Raw genomic sequence first — 15331 nt, forward strand, 5'->3', positions numbered from 1 at the left:
AGCCTGGGCAACACAGTGAGACCCTGTCTCAATAAATAAATAAATAAATACCAGTTCACTATTTTTTTTTATGTTTGTGTCTAGTGTGCTGTTCAAATTGAGTTCCTAATTCCATTTTTTTTTTGAGACTTTTTTTTTTGAGTCTCTATCTGTTGCCCAGGCTGGAGTTCAGTGGTGCAATCTCAACTCACTGTAGCCTCCACCTCCCAGGTTCAAGCGATTCTTGTGCCTCAGCCTCCCGAGTAAGTGGGATTACCACCACGCCTAACTCATTTTTGTATTTTTAGTAGAGATGGGGTTTTGCCATGTTGGCCAGGCTGGTCTTGAACTCCTGGCCTCATGTGATTGGCCTAACTCTGTCTCCCAAAGTGCTGGGATTATAGGCCTGAGCCACCGCTCCCAGCCTCCATTTTTTTTTTTTTGAGACAGAGTCTTGCTCTGTTGCCCAGGCTGGAGTAGAGTGGTGCGATCTCGGCACACTGCAAGCTCCCCCTCCTAGTTCAAGCAATTCTCCTGCCTCAGCCTCCCGAGTAGCTGGGACTACAGCCACATGCCACCATGCCTGGCTAATTTTTGTAATTTTAGTAGAGATGAGGTTTCACCATATTGGTCAGGCTGGTCTTGAACTTCTGACCTCAGGTGATCCACCCACCTCAGCCTTCCAAAGTGCTGGGATTACAGGCGTGAGTCACCACGCCTAGTGCGTCCATTTTTTATAGTTGCCAGTTTTCTGATGAAATTCTTAATTGTTTCTTTATATCCTCGATATACATATAAAGTACTTAAAGTACATGGTCTGACGATTTCATAATCTGGAGATCCTATGGGCCTTTTTAAAAGTTGTCTGTGCTTTCTCTTGAGCTTTGCTCCTGGTGTCTTATTTCCTTGTTTGCTTGGTTGTTTTTAATTTGGCAATGGAAGTTGTGTATACAAATTGTTACAAATAATTTTTTTTTTGAGATGGAGTTTCGCTTTGTTCCCCAAGCTGGAGTGCAATGACGTGATCTCGGCTCACTGCAACCTCTGCATCCCAGGGTTCAATTTCCTACCTCAGCCTCTCAAGTAGCTGGGATTACAGGCAGGTGCCAGCACGCCTGGCTAATTTTTGTATTTTTAGTAGAGATGAGTTTTCACCATGTTGGTCAGGCTGGTCTGAAACTCCTGACCTCGTGATCTGCCCACCTCAGCCTCCCAAAGTGCTGGGATTACAGGCGTGAGCCACTGCGCCCAGCCAGAAATAATTTTTAAAAATAATCTCGAGCCCCAGCATGATGGCTCATGTTTGTAATCCCATCACTTTGGGAGGCTGAGGCGGGCAGATTGCTTGAGCCTAGGAGTTCAAGATCAGCCTGTGCAACATGGTGAAACCCCATCTCTACAAAAAATAAAAAATTAGCTGGGTGTGGTGGTGTGTGCCTGTAGTCCCAGCTGTTTGGGACGCTGAGGTGGGAGGCTCACTTGAGCCTGGGTGATCGAGGCTGCAGTGAGCCATGATCCTGAGACTGCACTCCAGCCTGGGCAGCAGAGTGAGATGCTGTCTCAGATAAATAAATAAAAATAAAATAATTTGAGGCCTAGGGGTCTGAAATTCTGAGATCTCCTTTATGCATTTGAGTGACTGAGATGATTTGAAGCTGGATCCAGTGCTCCTGAGGGCTGCTCTATTTCTGGTTGACTGTGACTCTTAGAGTGAGAAACCTGCACCCCACATGCGGGGCATTATGGCATCCCCTCCCTCAGCCACATGAGCAGGTCCACAGCACTGCTCTAGACCAGGTGTGGTGGCTCACGCCTATAGTCCCAGCTACTCAGGAGACTGAGGCAGGAGGATTGCTTCAGGCCAGGAATTTGAGACCAGCCAGAGCAATATATTAGGTTGGTACAAAAGTAATTGCGGTTTTTGCCTTTAAAAGTAATGGCGACCCTGTGTTAGCAAAATAAAAAGCAAAAAAAAAAAAAAAAAAAAAGAAAGGAAGAATTAAAAAAAGAATCAGCTGGGCATGGTGGCTCACACCTCTAATCCCAGCATTTTTGGGAGGCCAAGGCGGGCAGATCATGAGATCAGGAGATCCAGACCATCCTGGCTAACACGGTGAAACCCTGTTTCTACTAAAAATACAAAAAATTAGCCGGGCGTGGTGGCAGGCGCCTGTAGTCCCAGCTACTCAGGAGGCTGAGGCAGGAGAATGGCGTGAGCCCAGGAGATGGAGCTTGCAGTGAGCCGAGATCATGCCGCTGCACTCCAGGCTGGGTGACAGAGTAAGACTCCGTCTCAAAAAAAAAAAAAAAAAAAAAAAAAGAATCACTGCTCTGTCTCTCAGCCTCCTCTTTCAGGATTGGCGGTCGCCTTGAGGGGAATGCTGGCCTTGCCTGTCTCCAGCCCTGTACTTCTCTGCCTCCTATGCCTTTAAGCACATGTTTTCTATTTGCTGGGCTGTGAAATCTGCTCTTCATCTCATGGGGTTTGCTTTATAGGTGACTAGATCCTTTTCTCTTGGTGGTTTTAGAATCTGCATTTTCACATTGACTTTAAATAGTCTGATTATAGTTTGCCACAGCAAAGACCCTTTGCATTGCATTGTTTGGGGATATTTGAGCCTCCTCTATCTGGATGTCTAATCTCTTGTTAGACGTGAGTGGTTTTCATTATTATCTTATTAATGGGCTGGCATGTGGGCTGTGGTTCCAGGCGGGCTCAGAGGGGCAGCTGCCTTGATGTCTGGACAGCTTCTCTTTCTGTTTCTTTTCTTACCTGGACTCTGGGTTGCGTGTTAGCTGCATCTGCCAGTTCTGAGTTTTCAAGGGGAGAGGGGCCCAGTGATGGCTGTTCTTTGAAGGAAAGGGAAGAATGTCTCCTGCTTAACATGTTTCTGTGTTTCCAGTTACTTGGTTAGTTAGTTAGAGCCAGGGTCTCTCGCTCTGTTGCGCAGGCTGGAGTGCAATGGCATGATCTTGGCTCACAGCAGTCTCCACCTTCCAGGCTTGAGCAATGCTCCCACCTCAGCCTCTCAAGCAGCTGGGACTGCAGGTATGTGCCACCATGCTTGGCTACCTTTTTAATTTTTTTTTTTTTTAAATACAGACAAGGTCTCACTATATTGCCCAGGCTGGTCTTAAACTCATGGGCTCAAGTGATCCTCCTGCTTCGGCCTTTCAAAGTGCTGATATTACAGGCAGGGTTTCAGTTTTTTAAAGCTCCCAGCAGTGGTATTAAACTCTCCCTTTCCAGAGAAAGCGCACCCTGTCCGCATCCCTCATGTTATCCTCTCCTGCCTCTGCTTAGGGTTCACTCTGGGGGAAAGTGCCACTTGAGAGATTCCTTTTTGTGTGTGGTTCTGACTGACTGCTCCCTGCTCACAGATGCTGCTTCTCAGGGTGGGGTCCCTGAGGCCTGGAGTGTGGCCTCTGACAACCTTCAGGGCCAGTGCAGAATGACAGCCTGTGACCACATAGCCCCTGGTGGGAGACGTCCTGCCACCCTTTGCTTCTCTGTGCCACTCTGGCTGCACATTTCAGATCCTTGGGAAACGTTAACCAGTAGGACCTAGAAGGGGATGTGAGGAGGGGTCACCCCCCAGGTGTGCCTGTGGTGAACCTTTGTGCTGAGCAGCTGCAGGGAGGGAGGCCCAGGTGCACACACCTGTGAAGTAGGGGCAGCTGGCTGGGCTCCTTGACCTGCTCCAGAGCTTCTCCTTATTTTCTGGCCACTTCACCTGCAGAAGGCTCAGGTGGCTGTGGCCTCTAGGGTCCCTTGCAGCGGAAATGATGCCTGTCCTCAGCCCCTCTCTAGGCCTGGCGCTGTGCTCAGCACCGTCATGTGTATGTGTATGTGCACACATGTGAATGTGTGCAGACATCATGAGGTGTGGTCCCTGCTCTTAGGCAGCTTGCCTTGTGGCTGAAATGAACCATCACCTGAATCAAGGGATGGAAACACAGGTCAGATGCCGTGACCTTCTATGGAGTCAGATGGTGGCTCCGTGACCTGGCTTCACTCCAGAACTACCTGGGGTTTCTAGTTGTGCAAATCCCAGGTCCCACTCAGATTATGAGTCCAGTTCTCTGCAGGTGGAACCCAGGGAGGTGTATTTTTAACAAGATGGTACTGCTCATTCACCCAGCCCAGCCAGTGGTCTCGGCATACCCAGGAACCGCTGACATAGAGCTTGTGCTCCCCATAAAATGGGAAACAGCATTCATGGACGGGGGACATGTGGCTTGGTCATGACAGTCACGGTGTTATATACCCTGCACATAACATAGCACAGACTGTGTTCGGGTGACATTAAGGACGAGCTCCTGCAGGCTAGCCGTCTGGATAGTGCCGGCTGGGGTAGAAGTTAGAGGGGTCACAGAGGGGCTTCCTCCCGGCGCCCTCATCAGCTGCTTGATTTAGGGCTTGGTTCTGGGTCCTTCTGGGCCTGATTCTGAACCATGGGACTGGTGTGGCCTGCAGGCTCCTCCCGCCACAAGCTGTTCGTGGTGCAGGGGGAGAACAGTTTCCACAGTTCCCCAGACAGCAGCTGTGGATGCCAGGCCCCCAGGAGTTGTTACTGAAGTTGCTGCTGAACAGCTCGCCTTTCACTGAGCTCCACATAGCACCCGTGGTGATGGGAGCCGGATAGAGAGAGCCTGCCAGCCTGCACATCAGCTCCCAACTGGGAGGGGCAGAGGGAGGAGGGGGTGGGGACCCCAGGCAGCAGGGCTCTGGGAGCAGTGGGGCCCTGGATTCCAGGGGTGTCCGGCAGGCCCTCCTTACTCTACCTCTCTCGGCCTCTGGATGGAGGTGCTGGCCTCGGTCAGGCTCTGCCTCTGACTAAGGGCTGGAGAAGTGGCGGGCGTGGGTGCTGCCCCGTGGGGCCTCTGAACAGACCCCAGGGCCTCTGCCAATCATGACTCCTTGCTTTCAGCTGGACCCACAGGCCCTGCAGGACAGAGACTGGCAGCGCACCATCATCGCCATGAATGGGGTATGTGTCTGTGGGACTCTCCTGGTGCCCACTTCCCTCAGAAGGATAGGGTGGCCTCTGTTCATTTCAAATCAGTCAGAGGTGGCTGAGCCTGAGGCGGCATCTGAGAGGGAGCCTGGCTGGAGGAGGGAGGGCCCCCGAAGAGCAGAATCACCATGCACGGGAATCCATTCACTGGCTGGGATGCAGTTGCCAGCCAGGCCCTGAGCATCCCTCCTCAAACAAAGGTCTCATGGCACCACCAGGACAGGTGGGGCCTCCACTTGGGGACCTGGGGGCTGCCCGTAGAAATGGAGACCCCTGATTTGTCTTTAGGTACCCTAGAAAGGCTTAGACCTTAAAAGTTAATGACACACCCAAAAAGGCCTGGGTATAAATGGTAAAATGTTAATATTTGAGATTCTTGGCTTTTTCTTATATTATTCTGTCTTTCCTACTTAATTTTTAATTGTTACTAAGAAAGAGAAAGCTGGTCACGGTACACCTATAATCTCAGCTACTCTGGAGGCTGAGCCAGGAGAATCACTGGAACCCAAGAGTTCGATTACAGCCTGGGCAACATTGCAAGATCCCATATCTTAAGAAAAAGTAAGCAACCAAGAGAAGCAACAGGGATTTAGGAGATGGTTCTGCAGAAGCCAGTCCTTTACACCATCTTCGACAATCCTGGCTCTTCCTGAAGTAGACTAGGGGCTTCCCCGAGGGGCGACTCCACCTCATGCTGAGACCTCTGCATGCCTTGGGGGGTGGAAATATTTGATGAAACTCCCAGGGGCCCTTGGGACCTTGGGCTATGAGGACCAGAAGGATTAGAGGACTGTACCCCTTCTCCCCACTATAGATTGAAGTAAAGCTCTCAGTCAAGTTCAACAGCAGGGAGTTCAGCTTGAAGAGGATGCCGTCCCGAAAACAGACAGGGGTCTTCGGAGTCAAGATTGCTGTGGTCACCAAGTGAGTGGGGAGGGGCTTGGGCTCATGCACTGAGGGCGCCTGTCCCTTCAGCTGTTTCTGCAGAAAAGAGCATGTGTGGGTCTCTCCTCTCTGTGCGTGGCCGCTGCACGGTGAGGTCAGGCCCCAGGGAACACTTGGTGTGTTCAGCTGCCTCCTGTGTTTCCTCCAAACCAGCTCAAGAATGTCCTTGCCGCCTTGCTTGGAAGCAGTAGGCTGGCTCCAGGAACTGCCCAAGTGCAGGGTTTTCTGCCCTTGCTTGGAATTTGTCACGGTCCCAGTTTCCTGCTGAATGGTTGTAACCCCTGCCCCTTTGTCAGAGTCAGTTGCCAAGAGAAGCCTGTTTGTTGGTTTGAGAGCAGTTCTTGCAGACACAGATCACCTCCTCTGAGAATTCATTTGCTTCCCCAGGATGGAATCGGCTGGGCCCCTGACCTTGCTGGTCACGTGGGCCAGGGCCTCCATCAGTCATACCCTGGACTCCTTTCTGTGTCTAAACACCATGCCCCACCCCCAGCTGCATGGAAGCCACTTGTGTAGCACTCTGGGAGGGCTCTGGGCATGAGCAGCGAGGACTCCATCAGCAGTTCCCCCAAATAAGCCCTGCTAATGAGGGTGCTTGAGAAGCAGCTTTGATGTGCTCCTAAATCCAGTTGCAAAACAGAACTAAGTTAAGGCCTCTGCACAGCACTGTGTTCTAACTTTGAAGTATTCTTACTCTAGTGTCCTGTGTGGTGGTATTGGAATTGTCCATTGCTAAGACTCAGAGGAGAAAAGCACTTAGCATCGCAGGACTTGGAGCACTGGTGCTGAGGCAACCCTTCATTCATTCGTCGGATGTGTGTTAAGGCCCAGGCCCAGGGCAGGGGTCGGGGATTCTCTTCTCACACAGCACGTGGGTGGCAGGACCAACACCGGGTCTGATCTCCCAGCTGGGGGCACAGGCTGCTAACCCCAGGCCTGGAATCTTCAGATGCCCTTCCTGTGCTGACTTTACTTAGACAGGCCTCCTGACCTTCCGCAAAGATCATGTGTGATTGCAGGGGTTCTGGCCACTTGAAAGGTTCCTGAGAAAGTACATGCAATGAGGACAGAGCTTGCAGAGGGAGGACAGGCATGCAGAAGGCTCTGTGTGCAGCCCCAGACCTGGGCACCTTCACCACCATCCTCACTCCACATCCACAAAGCAGGTCTCCTGTGTGTGGCCCAAGCAGGGCTGTCAGGACACTGAGAACATTCCCTCCTCCCACAGGAGAGAGAGGTCCAAGGTGCCCTACATCATGCGCCAGTGCGTGGAGGAGATCGAGCGCCGAGGCATGGAGGAGGTGGGCATCTACCGCATGTCCGGAGTGGTCGTGGACATCCAGGCACTGAAGGCAGCTGCGACGTCAGTGAGTGTTGGCCTGGGGAGGACAGAACGGAGGTGTGGGCGGCGGTGTCCGTGATGAGATCTCAGAGCGCTGCATGGCCCAGGCATGTCACATCCTTCTCTGTGTCTTTTCTTCATTTACTGTGTTGTTATTTTTAAAAAAGAGAAGACAAGAGTTGTAGAAAAAGCCTCTGTAGAAGCCAGTTTTTAAACCATCCTAGCCACGCATGCCACTTGCTGGGGTGGACCAGGGGCTTCTGCCGGGCCTTGGCCTTTCTGCCTTGGGGGTGGACAGAAGGTGGAAGCCCAGGACTCAGTGTGGTCTGTCCACTGCCCTGTGTGAGGATGCGGCAGGCAGAGGGCACTGATGGGATCCAGCTCAGGCTGGGGCTGCAGCATCTCTGCCTCCATCTCAACAACCCTCACAGGCTATGAAGGACCTGGACCTGCCTCAAATGCCAGGGGAGGGCACTGAGGCCCCAGAGGGTCCTTCCCAGCGTCTTCAAAGCAACAGGATTTTGTGCCTGCAGACCCTTCTTTGGGGCACACACCACTGACCCTGACCAGGACACCTAGAATTCCCAGCACCCCAGGCCCAGAATGGACCTGGCCTGTGGTGGGGAGGTAAGTACCAGTGGACAATTGGATCCAAAGGAAGACACAGGTTCAAACACTGAAACCAATCAGATTCTCCCATGGCCTTCCTGCTATCAGAAGACACTGGTGCAGGGGTGGTTGCTATGCACAGGGCAGAGCCACCCAATCCCCACGCAGGCACTGTGTCCTGCCACACTGGCCTCCTCCCGGCCATCACATCGGGCCAACCAGAGGACAGGAATAGGAATGCCCACGCACCCCCATCAACTCTGCAGACACAGAACCAGGCACAGCTCTTGGGAGGAGTCAGATGAGCTGCTCAAAGCCCGGGAGGGACCCGCACTGTGGTCAGTGTGGCAGGGATGGTGCTTTAGCCAAGGCAGGGATGGCAGGTGACTCACTCGGGATCCTCAAGGAGGCTGCTGCGTTTCTGTGCTCTTTCCAGATAACAAGGACGTGTCGGTGATGATGAGCGAGATGGACGTGAACACCATCGCAGGCACGCTGAAGCTGCACTTCCGTGAGCTGCCCGAGCCCCTCTTTACTGACGAGTTCTACCCCAACTTCGCGGAGGGCATCAGTGAGCACTGGAGGCCTTGGCCTCGTGGGAGACATCTCCTCCATGTGCACTGCTGCCCTCGGAGGCTGTGAAAAGTGAGGTGTGGGAACCTGAGCTGTGTCCCCTCTGCCACGGTTGGCGTTTTAACCCAACCTCAAAAAGCAGGGGACCAGAACAGAGCCTGTCCTGGAAGCCCTCGCCCATCCCCAGAGGGCTCCCCGTCCCTATTCCTCAAGGAGACCAAGAGGGTGAAATGGTCAGCACTGCCCTGCTGTAGGGTCCTAAAGTCTGCTGTCCTTCCTACAGACCAGGGCTAAACAAGGGCATTCAGGTGCTCTAGCCAAGGGTCCTGGCCCAGTCAAGCACAAGTTCAAACCTGGGCTGACCCTTAGTCAACCTGGAGGCTGATGTCTAAAGTGGGTGTAGTGTGTGCAGCGCCTGTATCCTCCACATCACCCTTAGAGCAGGTGTGCCTCCCAGGCCCATGCACAGAGGACCTGCTCTCCCAGCCTGCAGGTGCCCCTGTGGTGTCCAGGACGACGAGGGGGTCTCTGCATACTTGGTGGGGCTGGGGCCTCCCACTTCCCACCTCCTTGTATCCCTCACTTCCCTGTTTCATTCCATGCCGAGCCTCCCCTGCCTTGGGCTCCCCTGGGGAGGGGGTGGTGGCAGGAGTTGCCCAAGGGCAGCTCTGCCCATGAGCAGCTGCTCTAGTGGCTCCTGCTGCTGCTGTTTGCCGGGTACTGCTGACCCCTGTGAGGTAGAGAAAAGGCGTTCAGGTGGTTCACACCCCACACAGGTGCCCCTCACACGGTCCTCACTGGTGGCCAGCGCTGTGGGTGTGACGATGTGACGAGCCTAAACTGCGCAAGGACTCATGTCCCGGGCGCTCCATGTGACCACCTCGGGAGAGGTCTCCGGCTTGTTGTAACCCAGAGGAGTAACCCACCGCCTCCTGCAGCTCTTTCAGACCCGGTTGCAAAGAAGAGCTGCATGCTCAACCTGCTGCTATCCCTGCCGGGGGCCAACCTGCTCACCTTCCTTTTCCTTCTAGACCACCTGGAAAGGTAGCTCAGCTCTCTTGTGGCTGCCCAGGACTCCAGGTCTCCCGGCCGCCGGGTGCCCCTCTGCTCCCACCAGACCCCCAGCACCAAGGACCTTTTCCCCTGACCCCTGTCTGCAGTAACTCACTGCTTCTAAGGACTAGCACCACTGCCACCCCCGCCCCTGCCTCTCCTCTTTGCCACCCTCCTCCCTGCCTCTTCTCTTTGCCACCCTCCTCCCTCTGCACTGTGGCCTTAACAAAGAGCTCAGAGCTTTGGCCATGGCCAGCAGTGCACTTGAACCCCTCTCTTCCCTCCCAACCACATCATGAAGACCTCCCCACCAGCCCAGAGCTGACCCCTAGTCCTGGGCCACTGAGACCCAGAAGTACCAGGGCTGAAGTCAGCTTGCAGCACAGCCAGGGTCGAGGTCACTCCCTCCCTGAAGACTCCAGCATGGCACAGCCCCTCTGCCTCTCTCCTGGTGGTGGCATTGTAATGACACCCTCTGCTTTGGTCTTCTACAGGGTGGCAGAGAAGGAGGCAGTCAATAAGATGTCCCTGCACAACCTCGCCACTGTCTTTGGCCCCAAGCTGCTCCAGCCTTCCGAGAAGGAGAGCAAGCTCCCTGCCAATCCAAGCCAGCCTATCACAATGACTGACAGCTGGTCCTTGGAGGTCACGTCCCAGGTATGGGAAGACAGGCTCCAGCCCATGCCACCCCAGCCTGACAGAGGTGGCCTCTGCCTGCCCCACCCCCAGCCCTGCCCATCTTCCTACTTGCATCGTATGTGGTGGTGGCTGAGATTCAGAGAGAGAGACTTGCCTAGGTTCGCATGGATGGGAGTGATAGGGGATGCCCAGTCCACCTCCTGGTCCTGCGGATGCACCTTGCTGGGGGCTTAAAACCACCCCAAGTGTTCGGGTGTGGTGGCTCATGCCTGTAATCCCAGCACTTTGTGAGACCGAGGCAGGACAACCGAACCCAGGTGTTTGAGACCAGTCTGGGCAATGTAGCAAACCCCGTCTCTAGAAAAAATACAAAGAAAAATTAGCCAGGCATTGTGGCACACACCTGTAATCCTAGGTATCTGGGAGGCTGACACAGGAGGATTGCTTGAGCCCAGGAGTTAGAGGCTGCAGTGACCTATGATGGAGCCACTGTACTCCAGCCTGGGGGACAGAGCAAGGCCCTGTGCATCTCTAAAATAAACAACCCCCCCACCCAACAAGTCATACCTTGTCAGGACCCCACCCCACCCCCGTCTCACTGTAAGGGGTTCATGACACCAGCAGGGGTTTCTAGCACCTGAGGTGGACTTGGGGGCTTGGGTCCCAAAGACCTCCCACCAGCAGCTGTGAGCTCCCCTCTGAGCCACTCTCCTCTTCCCCACTCTGCCCGGGCAGGTCCAGGTGCTGCTGTACTTCCTGTGGCTGGAGGCCATCCCTGCCCTGGACAGCAAGAGACAGAGCATCCTGTTCTCCACCAATGTCTAAAGGTCCCAGTCCATCTCCTGGAGGCGGACAGACGGCCTGGACAACTCTGGCTAATCAAGGCCATCTGTAGAGTGGGAATCAAGATTTTCTGAGGCATCCTTGGGCCCCCCCCCAAGTGTCAGGCCATCTGCCAAGAGACCGCGGCCCAAAGCAGAAGGACAGGTGGCCTGGGCAGATCCCGCCCAGGTCTGAGAGCCCCAGGCTGGCCTCAGACTGTGGGTTTTTTATGTGGCCACCCGAGGGCGCCCCCAAGCCAGTTCATCTCGGAGTCCAGGCCTGGCCCTGGGAGACAGGGTGAAAGGAGTGGTTTTTATGAACTTAACTTACAGAGTTTAAAAGATTTCTACGGGATCACATGTCAAGATGCGCCCTCTCTGGGGAGAAGGGAACGTGACCGGATTCCCTCACTGTTGTATCTGGAATAAACGCTGCTGCTTCATCCTGTGGGGCCATGGCCTGTGTGGATGGGGCCTCTTCCATTTCCCTGACTTAGAAACCACACTCCACTTAGAACAGGGTTGGAGAGGCTTAGTCAGCACTGGGGAGCATTTGGACTCCATTCTTGCCTTTCTTCTTTTTCTTTCCAGAAGGATTTTTGTGCAGAAATGGGTCTTTTGTTGCCGCGTTTGTCCTCGTTGGAAGGCAGCTCCAGGAGGCCTGTGAAATGTCGGGGGACAGGACCCCCAGGGAGGGAATCCCAGGCTACATACTTCAGGGTTCATTCTCCAGGGAGAGCGACCTCGTCCCCCGCTCCTGACTGCCCTTCCGGCCCACGCTCTCCTGTTTGGCTTCCACAGGCCTGGACTTCTCTGGCTTCTCTGCCCACACACTCCCTGCCCCAAGTGTCCCTGCCCCTGCCCCTGCCCCAGCACAGGTGACTTCATTTCTGTCCTCTCAGCTCAGTGGACTCGCTCAACTTTTGTAAAAGTCTCCACTTGGTGGTAGCAGCTTGCTGATGACTTGTTTTAAAACTTTCATCCTAAATAACCTTTTGATACTTGAATATTTTTAAGTTTTATATGTAGTTTCTAATTTTTTTTTCCTAACAGATTCAGATACCTAATAAGATGCTGGAATGTATTCCATGGACAATCCGTGTCCTGGCAGCATTTGCTCTTCCTCTAAGCGCCTGGCTTCACTGTTCTCAGGAGGGGGTTCTGGTCTCTGGAGAACAGGATACGTGGAGGGTTAGGAAGGGGCCAGGCCTAGAGACAGGAGACTCCCTCCCAGAGCAGGTGGAGGCACAGGACCATTTGCTACCCCATCTGCCGGCACCTGCGGGGGAGCCCAGGCATTCTTTGTAAACCCTCCTGAGCACCTGGCTAAAGAAAACAGAAGCATGGAGGCTGCCAAGTATTTTCAAGAAATAACCCCATGAACATTGCATCACTGTTTTAGAAAAAGGGGCTTGGGGCAGGCAGAGAAGAGAAGGGAGAGCAAACTGAGAGCCAAGTTTTCAGACGGTCCTGCAGGAGGAGAGGATGCAGCTGCCCAGAGGGAAGCAGGATCACATTTAAGGAAGTGTGTGGGGTCCCTGGATGACACCAGCACCCAGTACGGCTCTGTCTGGTGACCGCTCCCAAGGTGGGAGGAGTGGGTGCCCCTGTGTGTCAGTGGGCAGCTCCTGCTGAGCCCACAGCTCACTGGGGAGCCTGACAGCGGGGCCATGCGCCTGACACTCCTCTCTGCTTGTGGACCTGGCGAGGCAGGGAGCAGAAAACAGAGCCACTTGAAGGCTTTCTGTCTGCGTCTGTGTGCAGTGTGGATTTAGTTGTGCTTTTTTCTTGCTGGGAGAGCACAGCCACCATTTACAAGCAGTGTCACCCTCGTGGGTGGTGAGGACAGAACAGGATCCTCTGCTCTCTGTACCTATCTGGGCCCGGTGGACTCCCCTGTCCTGGCTTCCATCTCTGTCTCAGCGACCATCCAGCCCTGCGCAGGAACACATGTTGCTTAGAAAAGCCAAATCCAGCCCTTGTCTCAGTCTTCTCTGGTCTCATGATGTGCATCTGTTACCTTGAAACTGGAATCCAGTCTATCAATGTCTGTGCCAATTTTTGTTCCCTCTCCAACCTCCTTCCCCTTATGACTTTTTATTTATGTAGGTTGTGTGCTGTCCAATGATGGGATGACCACACTTTTCCATGTTCTAAAAGTGCTCCTCTCCCGCAGGGCCCCAGGGCTGATGGTTGTTTTGGGTCTACAGCTACGTCTTACCCGCCTCCTGGCTCGAAAGCCTGTGTGGTGGCAAAGCCGGTGCGGGGCTGGGGAACGCGGCGTTCTCCAGGAGGAGGACCCGGCTCTCCTTCTGCAGTGCAGGCAAAGGCCTAGATGCCAGTGTGACCTCCCACAAGGCATGGCTTCCAGACTCCCCGACCAGAAGTGATGCTTTTTTGCCTCGGGCCCTGGGTTTGAAGCAGCCTGGCTTTCTCTCGGTAAGTGGCTGGTGTCTTAGCAGCTGCAATCTGAGCTCAGCCACCTACACACCACCGTGGGGGAAAGAACTGCTGACACTTTCATTAAAAAGTTTCCTGAGACGACTTGCGTGCATGTTGATTTCATGATGAGCGCCGCTGGGAAGAAGCCCTGAGCCGGTGGGGTGGTGCTGGATGTGGCAGGTGCAGTGATGGGGCTGGGTGCCCGGGAGGCCTCAGTGCTCAATCAGGCCACGGTGGCCAAGCCCAGGCTGCAGGGAAGGCCGGCCTGGGAGGTGTGGGTGAGCACAGGCAGGCACCAGCTGGGCAGTGTTAGGATGCTGGAGCAGCATCTGTAACTCCGCTGAGTGGGGTAGTCTGGTTGGGGCAGGGACCGCTGTTGCTTTGGCAGAGAGAGATGATCCCCACTGGGGAGAGGCTGTTCTGACTCTGCAGGTGGGACAGGGACAGATGGCCACCAGGGTGACCCGGCTGGTCTTCCTTTGCTGTGCTGAGCCCTGGGACGTGGAGGTTTCCCGCCACACACAGCCTGGGCCCGGGTTCTTACCTGTGGCCACCTCTCTGGCACGAGCCCCTCAGTCTTGGGTGGTTTCTGCCTGGCCCGGGATTTGGTGTTGCTGCTGAGTCCAGCCTTTCCACCATCCCCGCATGGGCCTTGGGTGTTGTCAGCTGCCTCCCGCCTTGGCTTCAGTAGCTCACCCAGCTTACAGGGGAGCTGCCCTGGGCTGGAGATGGGCACGCACCCTGGGTCCTGCTTCAATGAATGCAGCTTGAGGAGACCCGGCCACATCCACTGGGCCACAGGTTGCCCTCGGCAATGCCCACATCAGCCGTCAGCCTGAGCCTCCCCAGGAGATCAAGGCTCACATGACAAAGGCTGCCCGTGGCCAGTGAGGTGGCTGAGCCCAGCCAGGACTTTTCTCGGACTCCCGGGATGTGGCTCTGCTCGTGAGAGGCCTGGTCAGCTCTCTCGGGGTGAGAGGGGCTTGTCACACGGGCCCCTGCCTGCGGTGTGACCCTTCTCAGCTTCTCTCAGCAGCCCTGCCTGCGGAGTGTCACCACTACCATGATCATTTCCCTGACACTGGGAGGGTGTGGGGACGTCCTGGCTAGAGACAGGGCCCGTGGCAGCAGCAGGCTCAGGGGCGCCCTGCACTGGTGGGCTGGGGACATGGTGGAGACCACACCAAGGGCTGGACAAGGGGACGAGCCTCCACCCTGGCCTCTCCGCAGGCTTCAGCAGCCCCTCCCACAGGCAGAAGGGTTCACACTGGGTTCTGCCCTCACTGCAAGAGCTACCAGTGCCACGTGCTGTTCTGCCCAATCTGGTGTCTGCAGGGCAGGAAAGGGCTGCCGCTGGCCCATTTCTGAGTGTTCAGCACCTAAGGGTGACAACACTGTCTGTCCCTACCCTCCGGGTCCTGTTTGAAAATCAAACCCATGCTCACAGGCCGATTTGTTTTTTCTTTCAGAGACAGGGTCCCACTTTGTCACCCAAGCTGGAGTGCAGTGGTGCGATTATAGCTCAATGCAGCCTCCAGTCCCCGGACTCAAGGGACCCTCCTGCCTCAGCCTGCCAAGTAGTTTGGACTATAGCTGGGTGCCATTGCACCTGTTTTATTCTTATTTTGTAGACATGGGGTCTGGCTATGTTGTCCAGGCTATTCTCAAAATTCCCGGCCTCAAGCAATCCTCCCGCCTCGGCCTCTCAAAGGTTGGGATTACAGGTGTGAGGCAAGGCACCCAGCTCAGCCACAGAGCCCTATTGCATCTCTCTTACTAGGAGCAAGAGCCGACTGCCCCCTCATCGCCATTCCAGAGTGTTGGGGCTGTGTTCAGCCGAGGCCGGGCCACTGGCATGGCCCAGGGAGCGGGATCATTCACTGCTGCCCCAAAGCTGAGGTCATTCCACC

General features: G+C 54.8%; 1 protein-coding gene across 1 annotated transcript; it reads left to right on the forward strand.

Annotated features, from left to right (window-relative positions):
* Positions 1–4857: 4857 nt before the first annotated feature.
* LOC115835996 (breakpoint cluster region protein-like) lies at positions 4858–10983 on the forward strand. Its single transcript, XM_030815983.1, has 7 exons — positions 4858–4970; positions 5812–5921; positions 7171–7313; positions 8330–8464; positions 9405–9510; positions 10014–10176; positions 10894–10983. Exons 1-7 carry the CDS (start codon positions 4893–4895, stop codon positions 10981–10983), a joined length of 825 nt encoding a protein of 274 aa, XP_030671843.1. The 5' UTR covers positions 4858–4892.
* Positions 10984–15331: the final 4348 nt, after the last annotated feature.

This window comes from Nomascus leucogenys, chromosome 7b, assembly GCF_006542625.1.
Source record: "Nomascus leucogenys isolate Asia chromosome 7b, Asia_NLE_v1, whole genome shotgun sequence".
Lineage (NCBI taxonomy): Eukaryota > Metazoa > Chordata > Mammalia > Primates > Hylobatidae > Nomascus > Nomascus leucogenys.

Excerpts from the sequence above, each read along its gene's own strand:
- LOC115835996 (XM_030815983.1), top strand. The coding sequence starts at position 4,893 with ATGACTCCTTGCTTTCAGCTGGACCCACAGGCCCTGCAGGACAGAGAC. Across the intron at positions 8,465-9,404 it reads CAACTTCGCGGAGGGCATCA|CTCTTTCAGACCCGGTTGCA; the intron begins GTGAGCACTGGA and ends CGCCTCCTGCAG. Across the intron at positions 10,177-10,893 it reads CCTTGGAGGTCACGTCCCAG|GTCCAGGTGCTGCTGTACTT; the intron begins GTATGGGAAGAC and ends CTGCCCGGGCAG.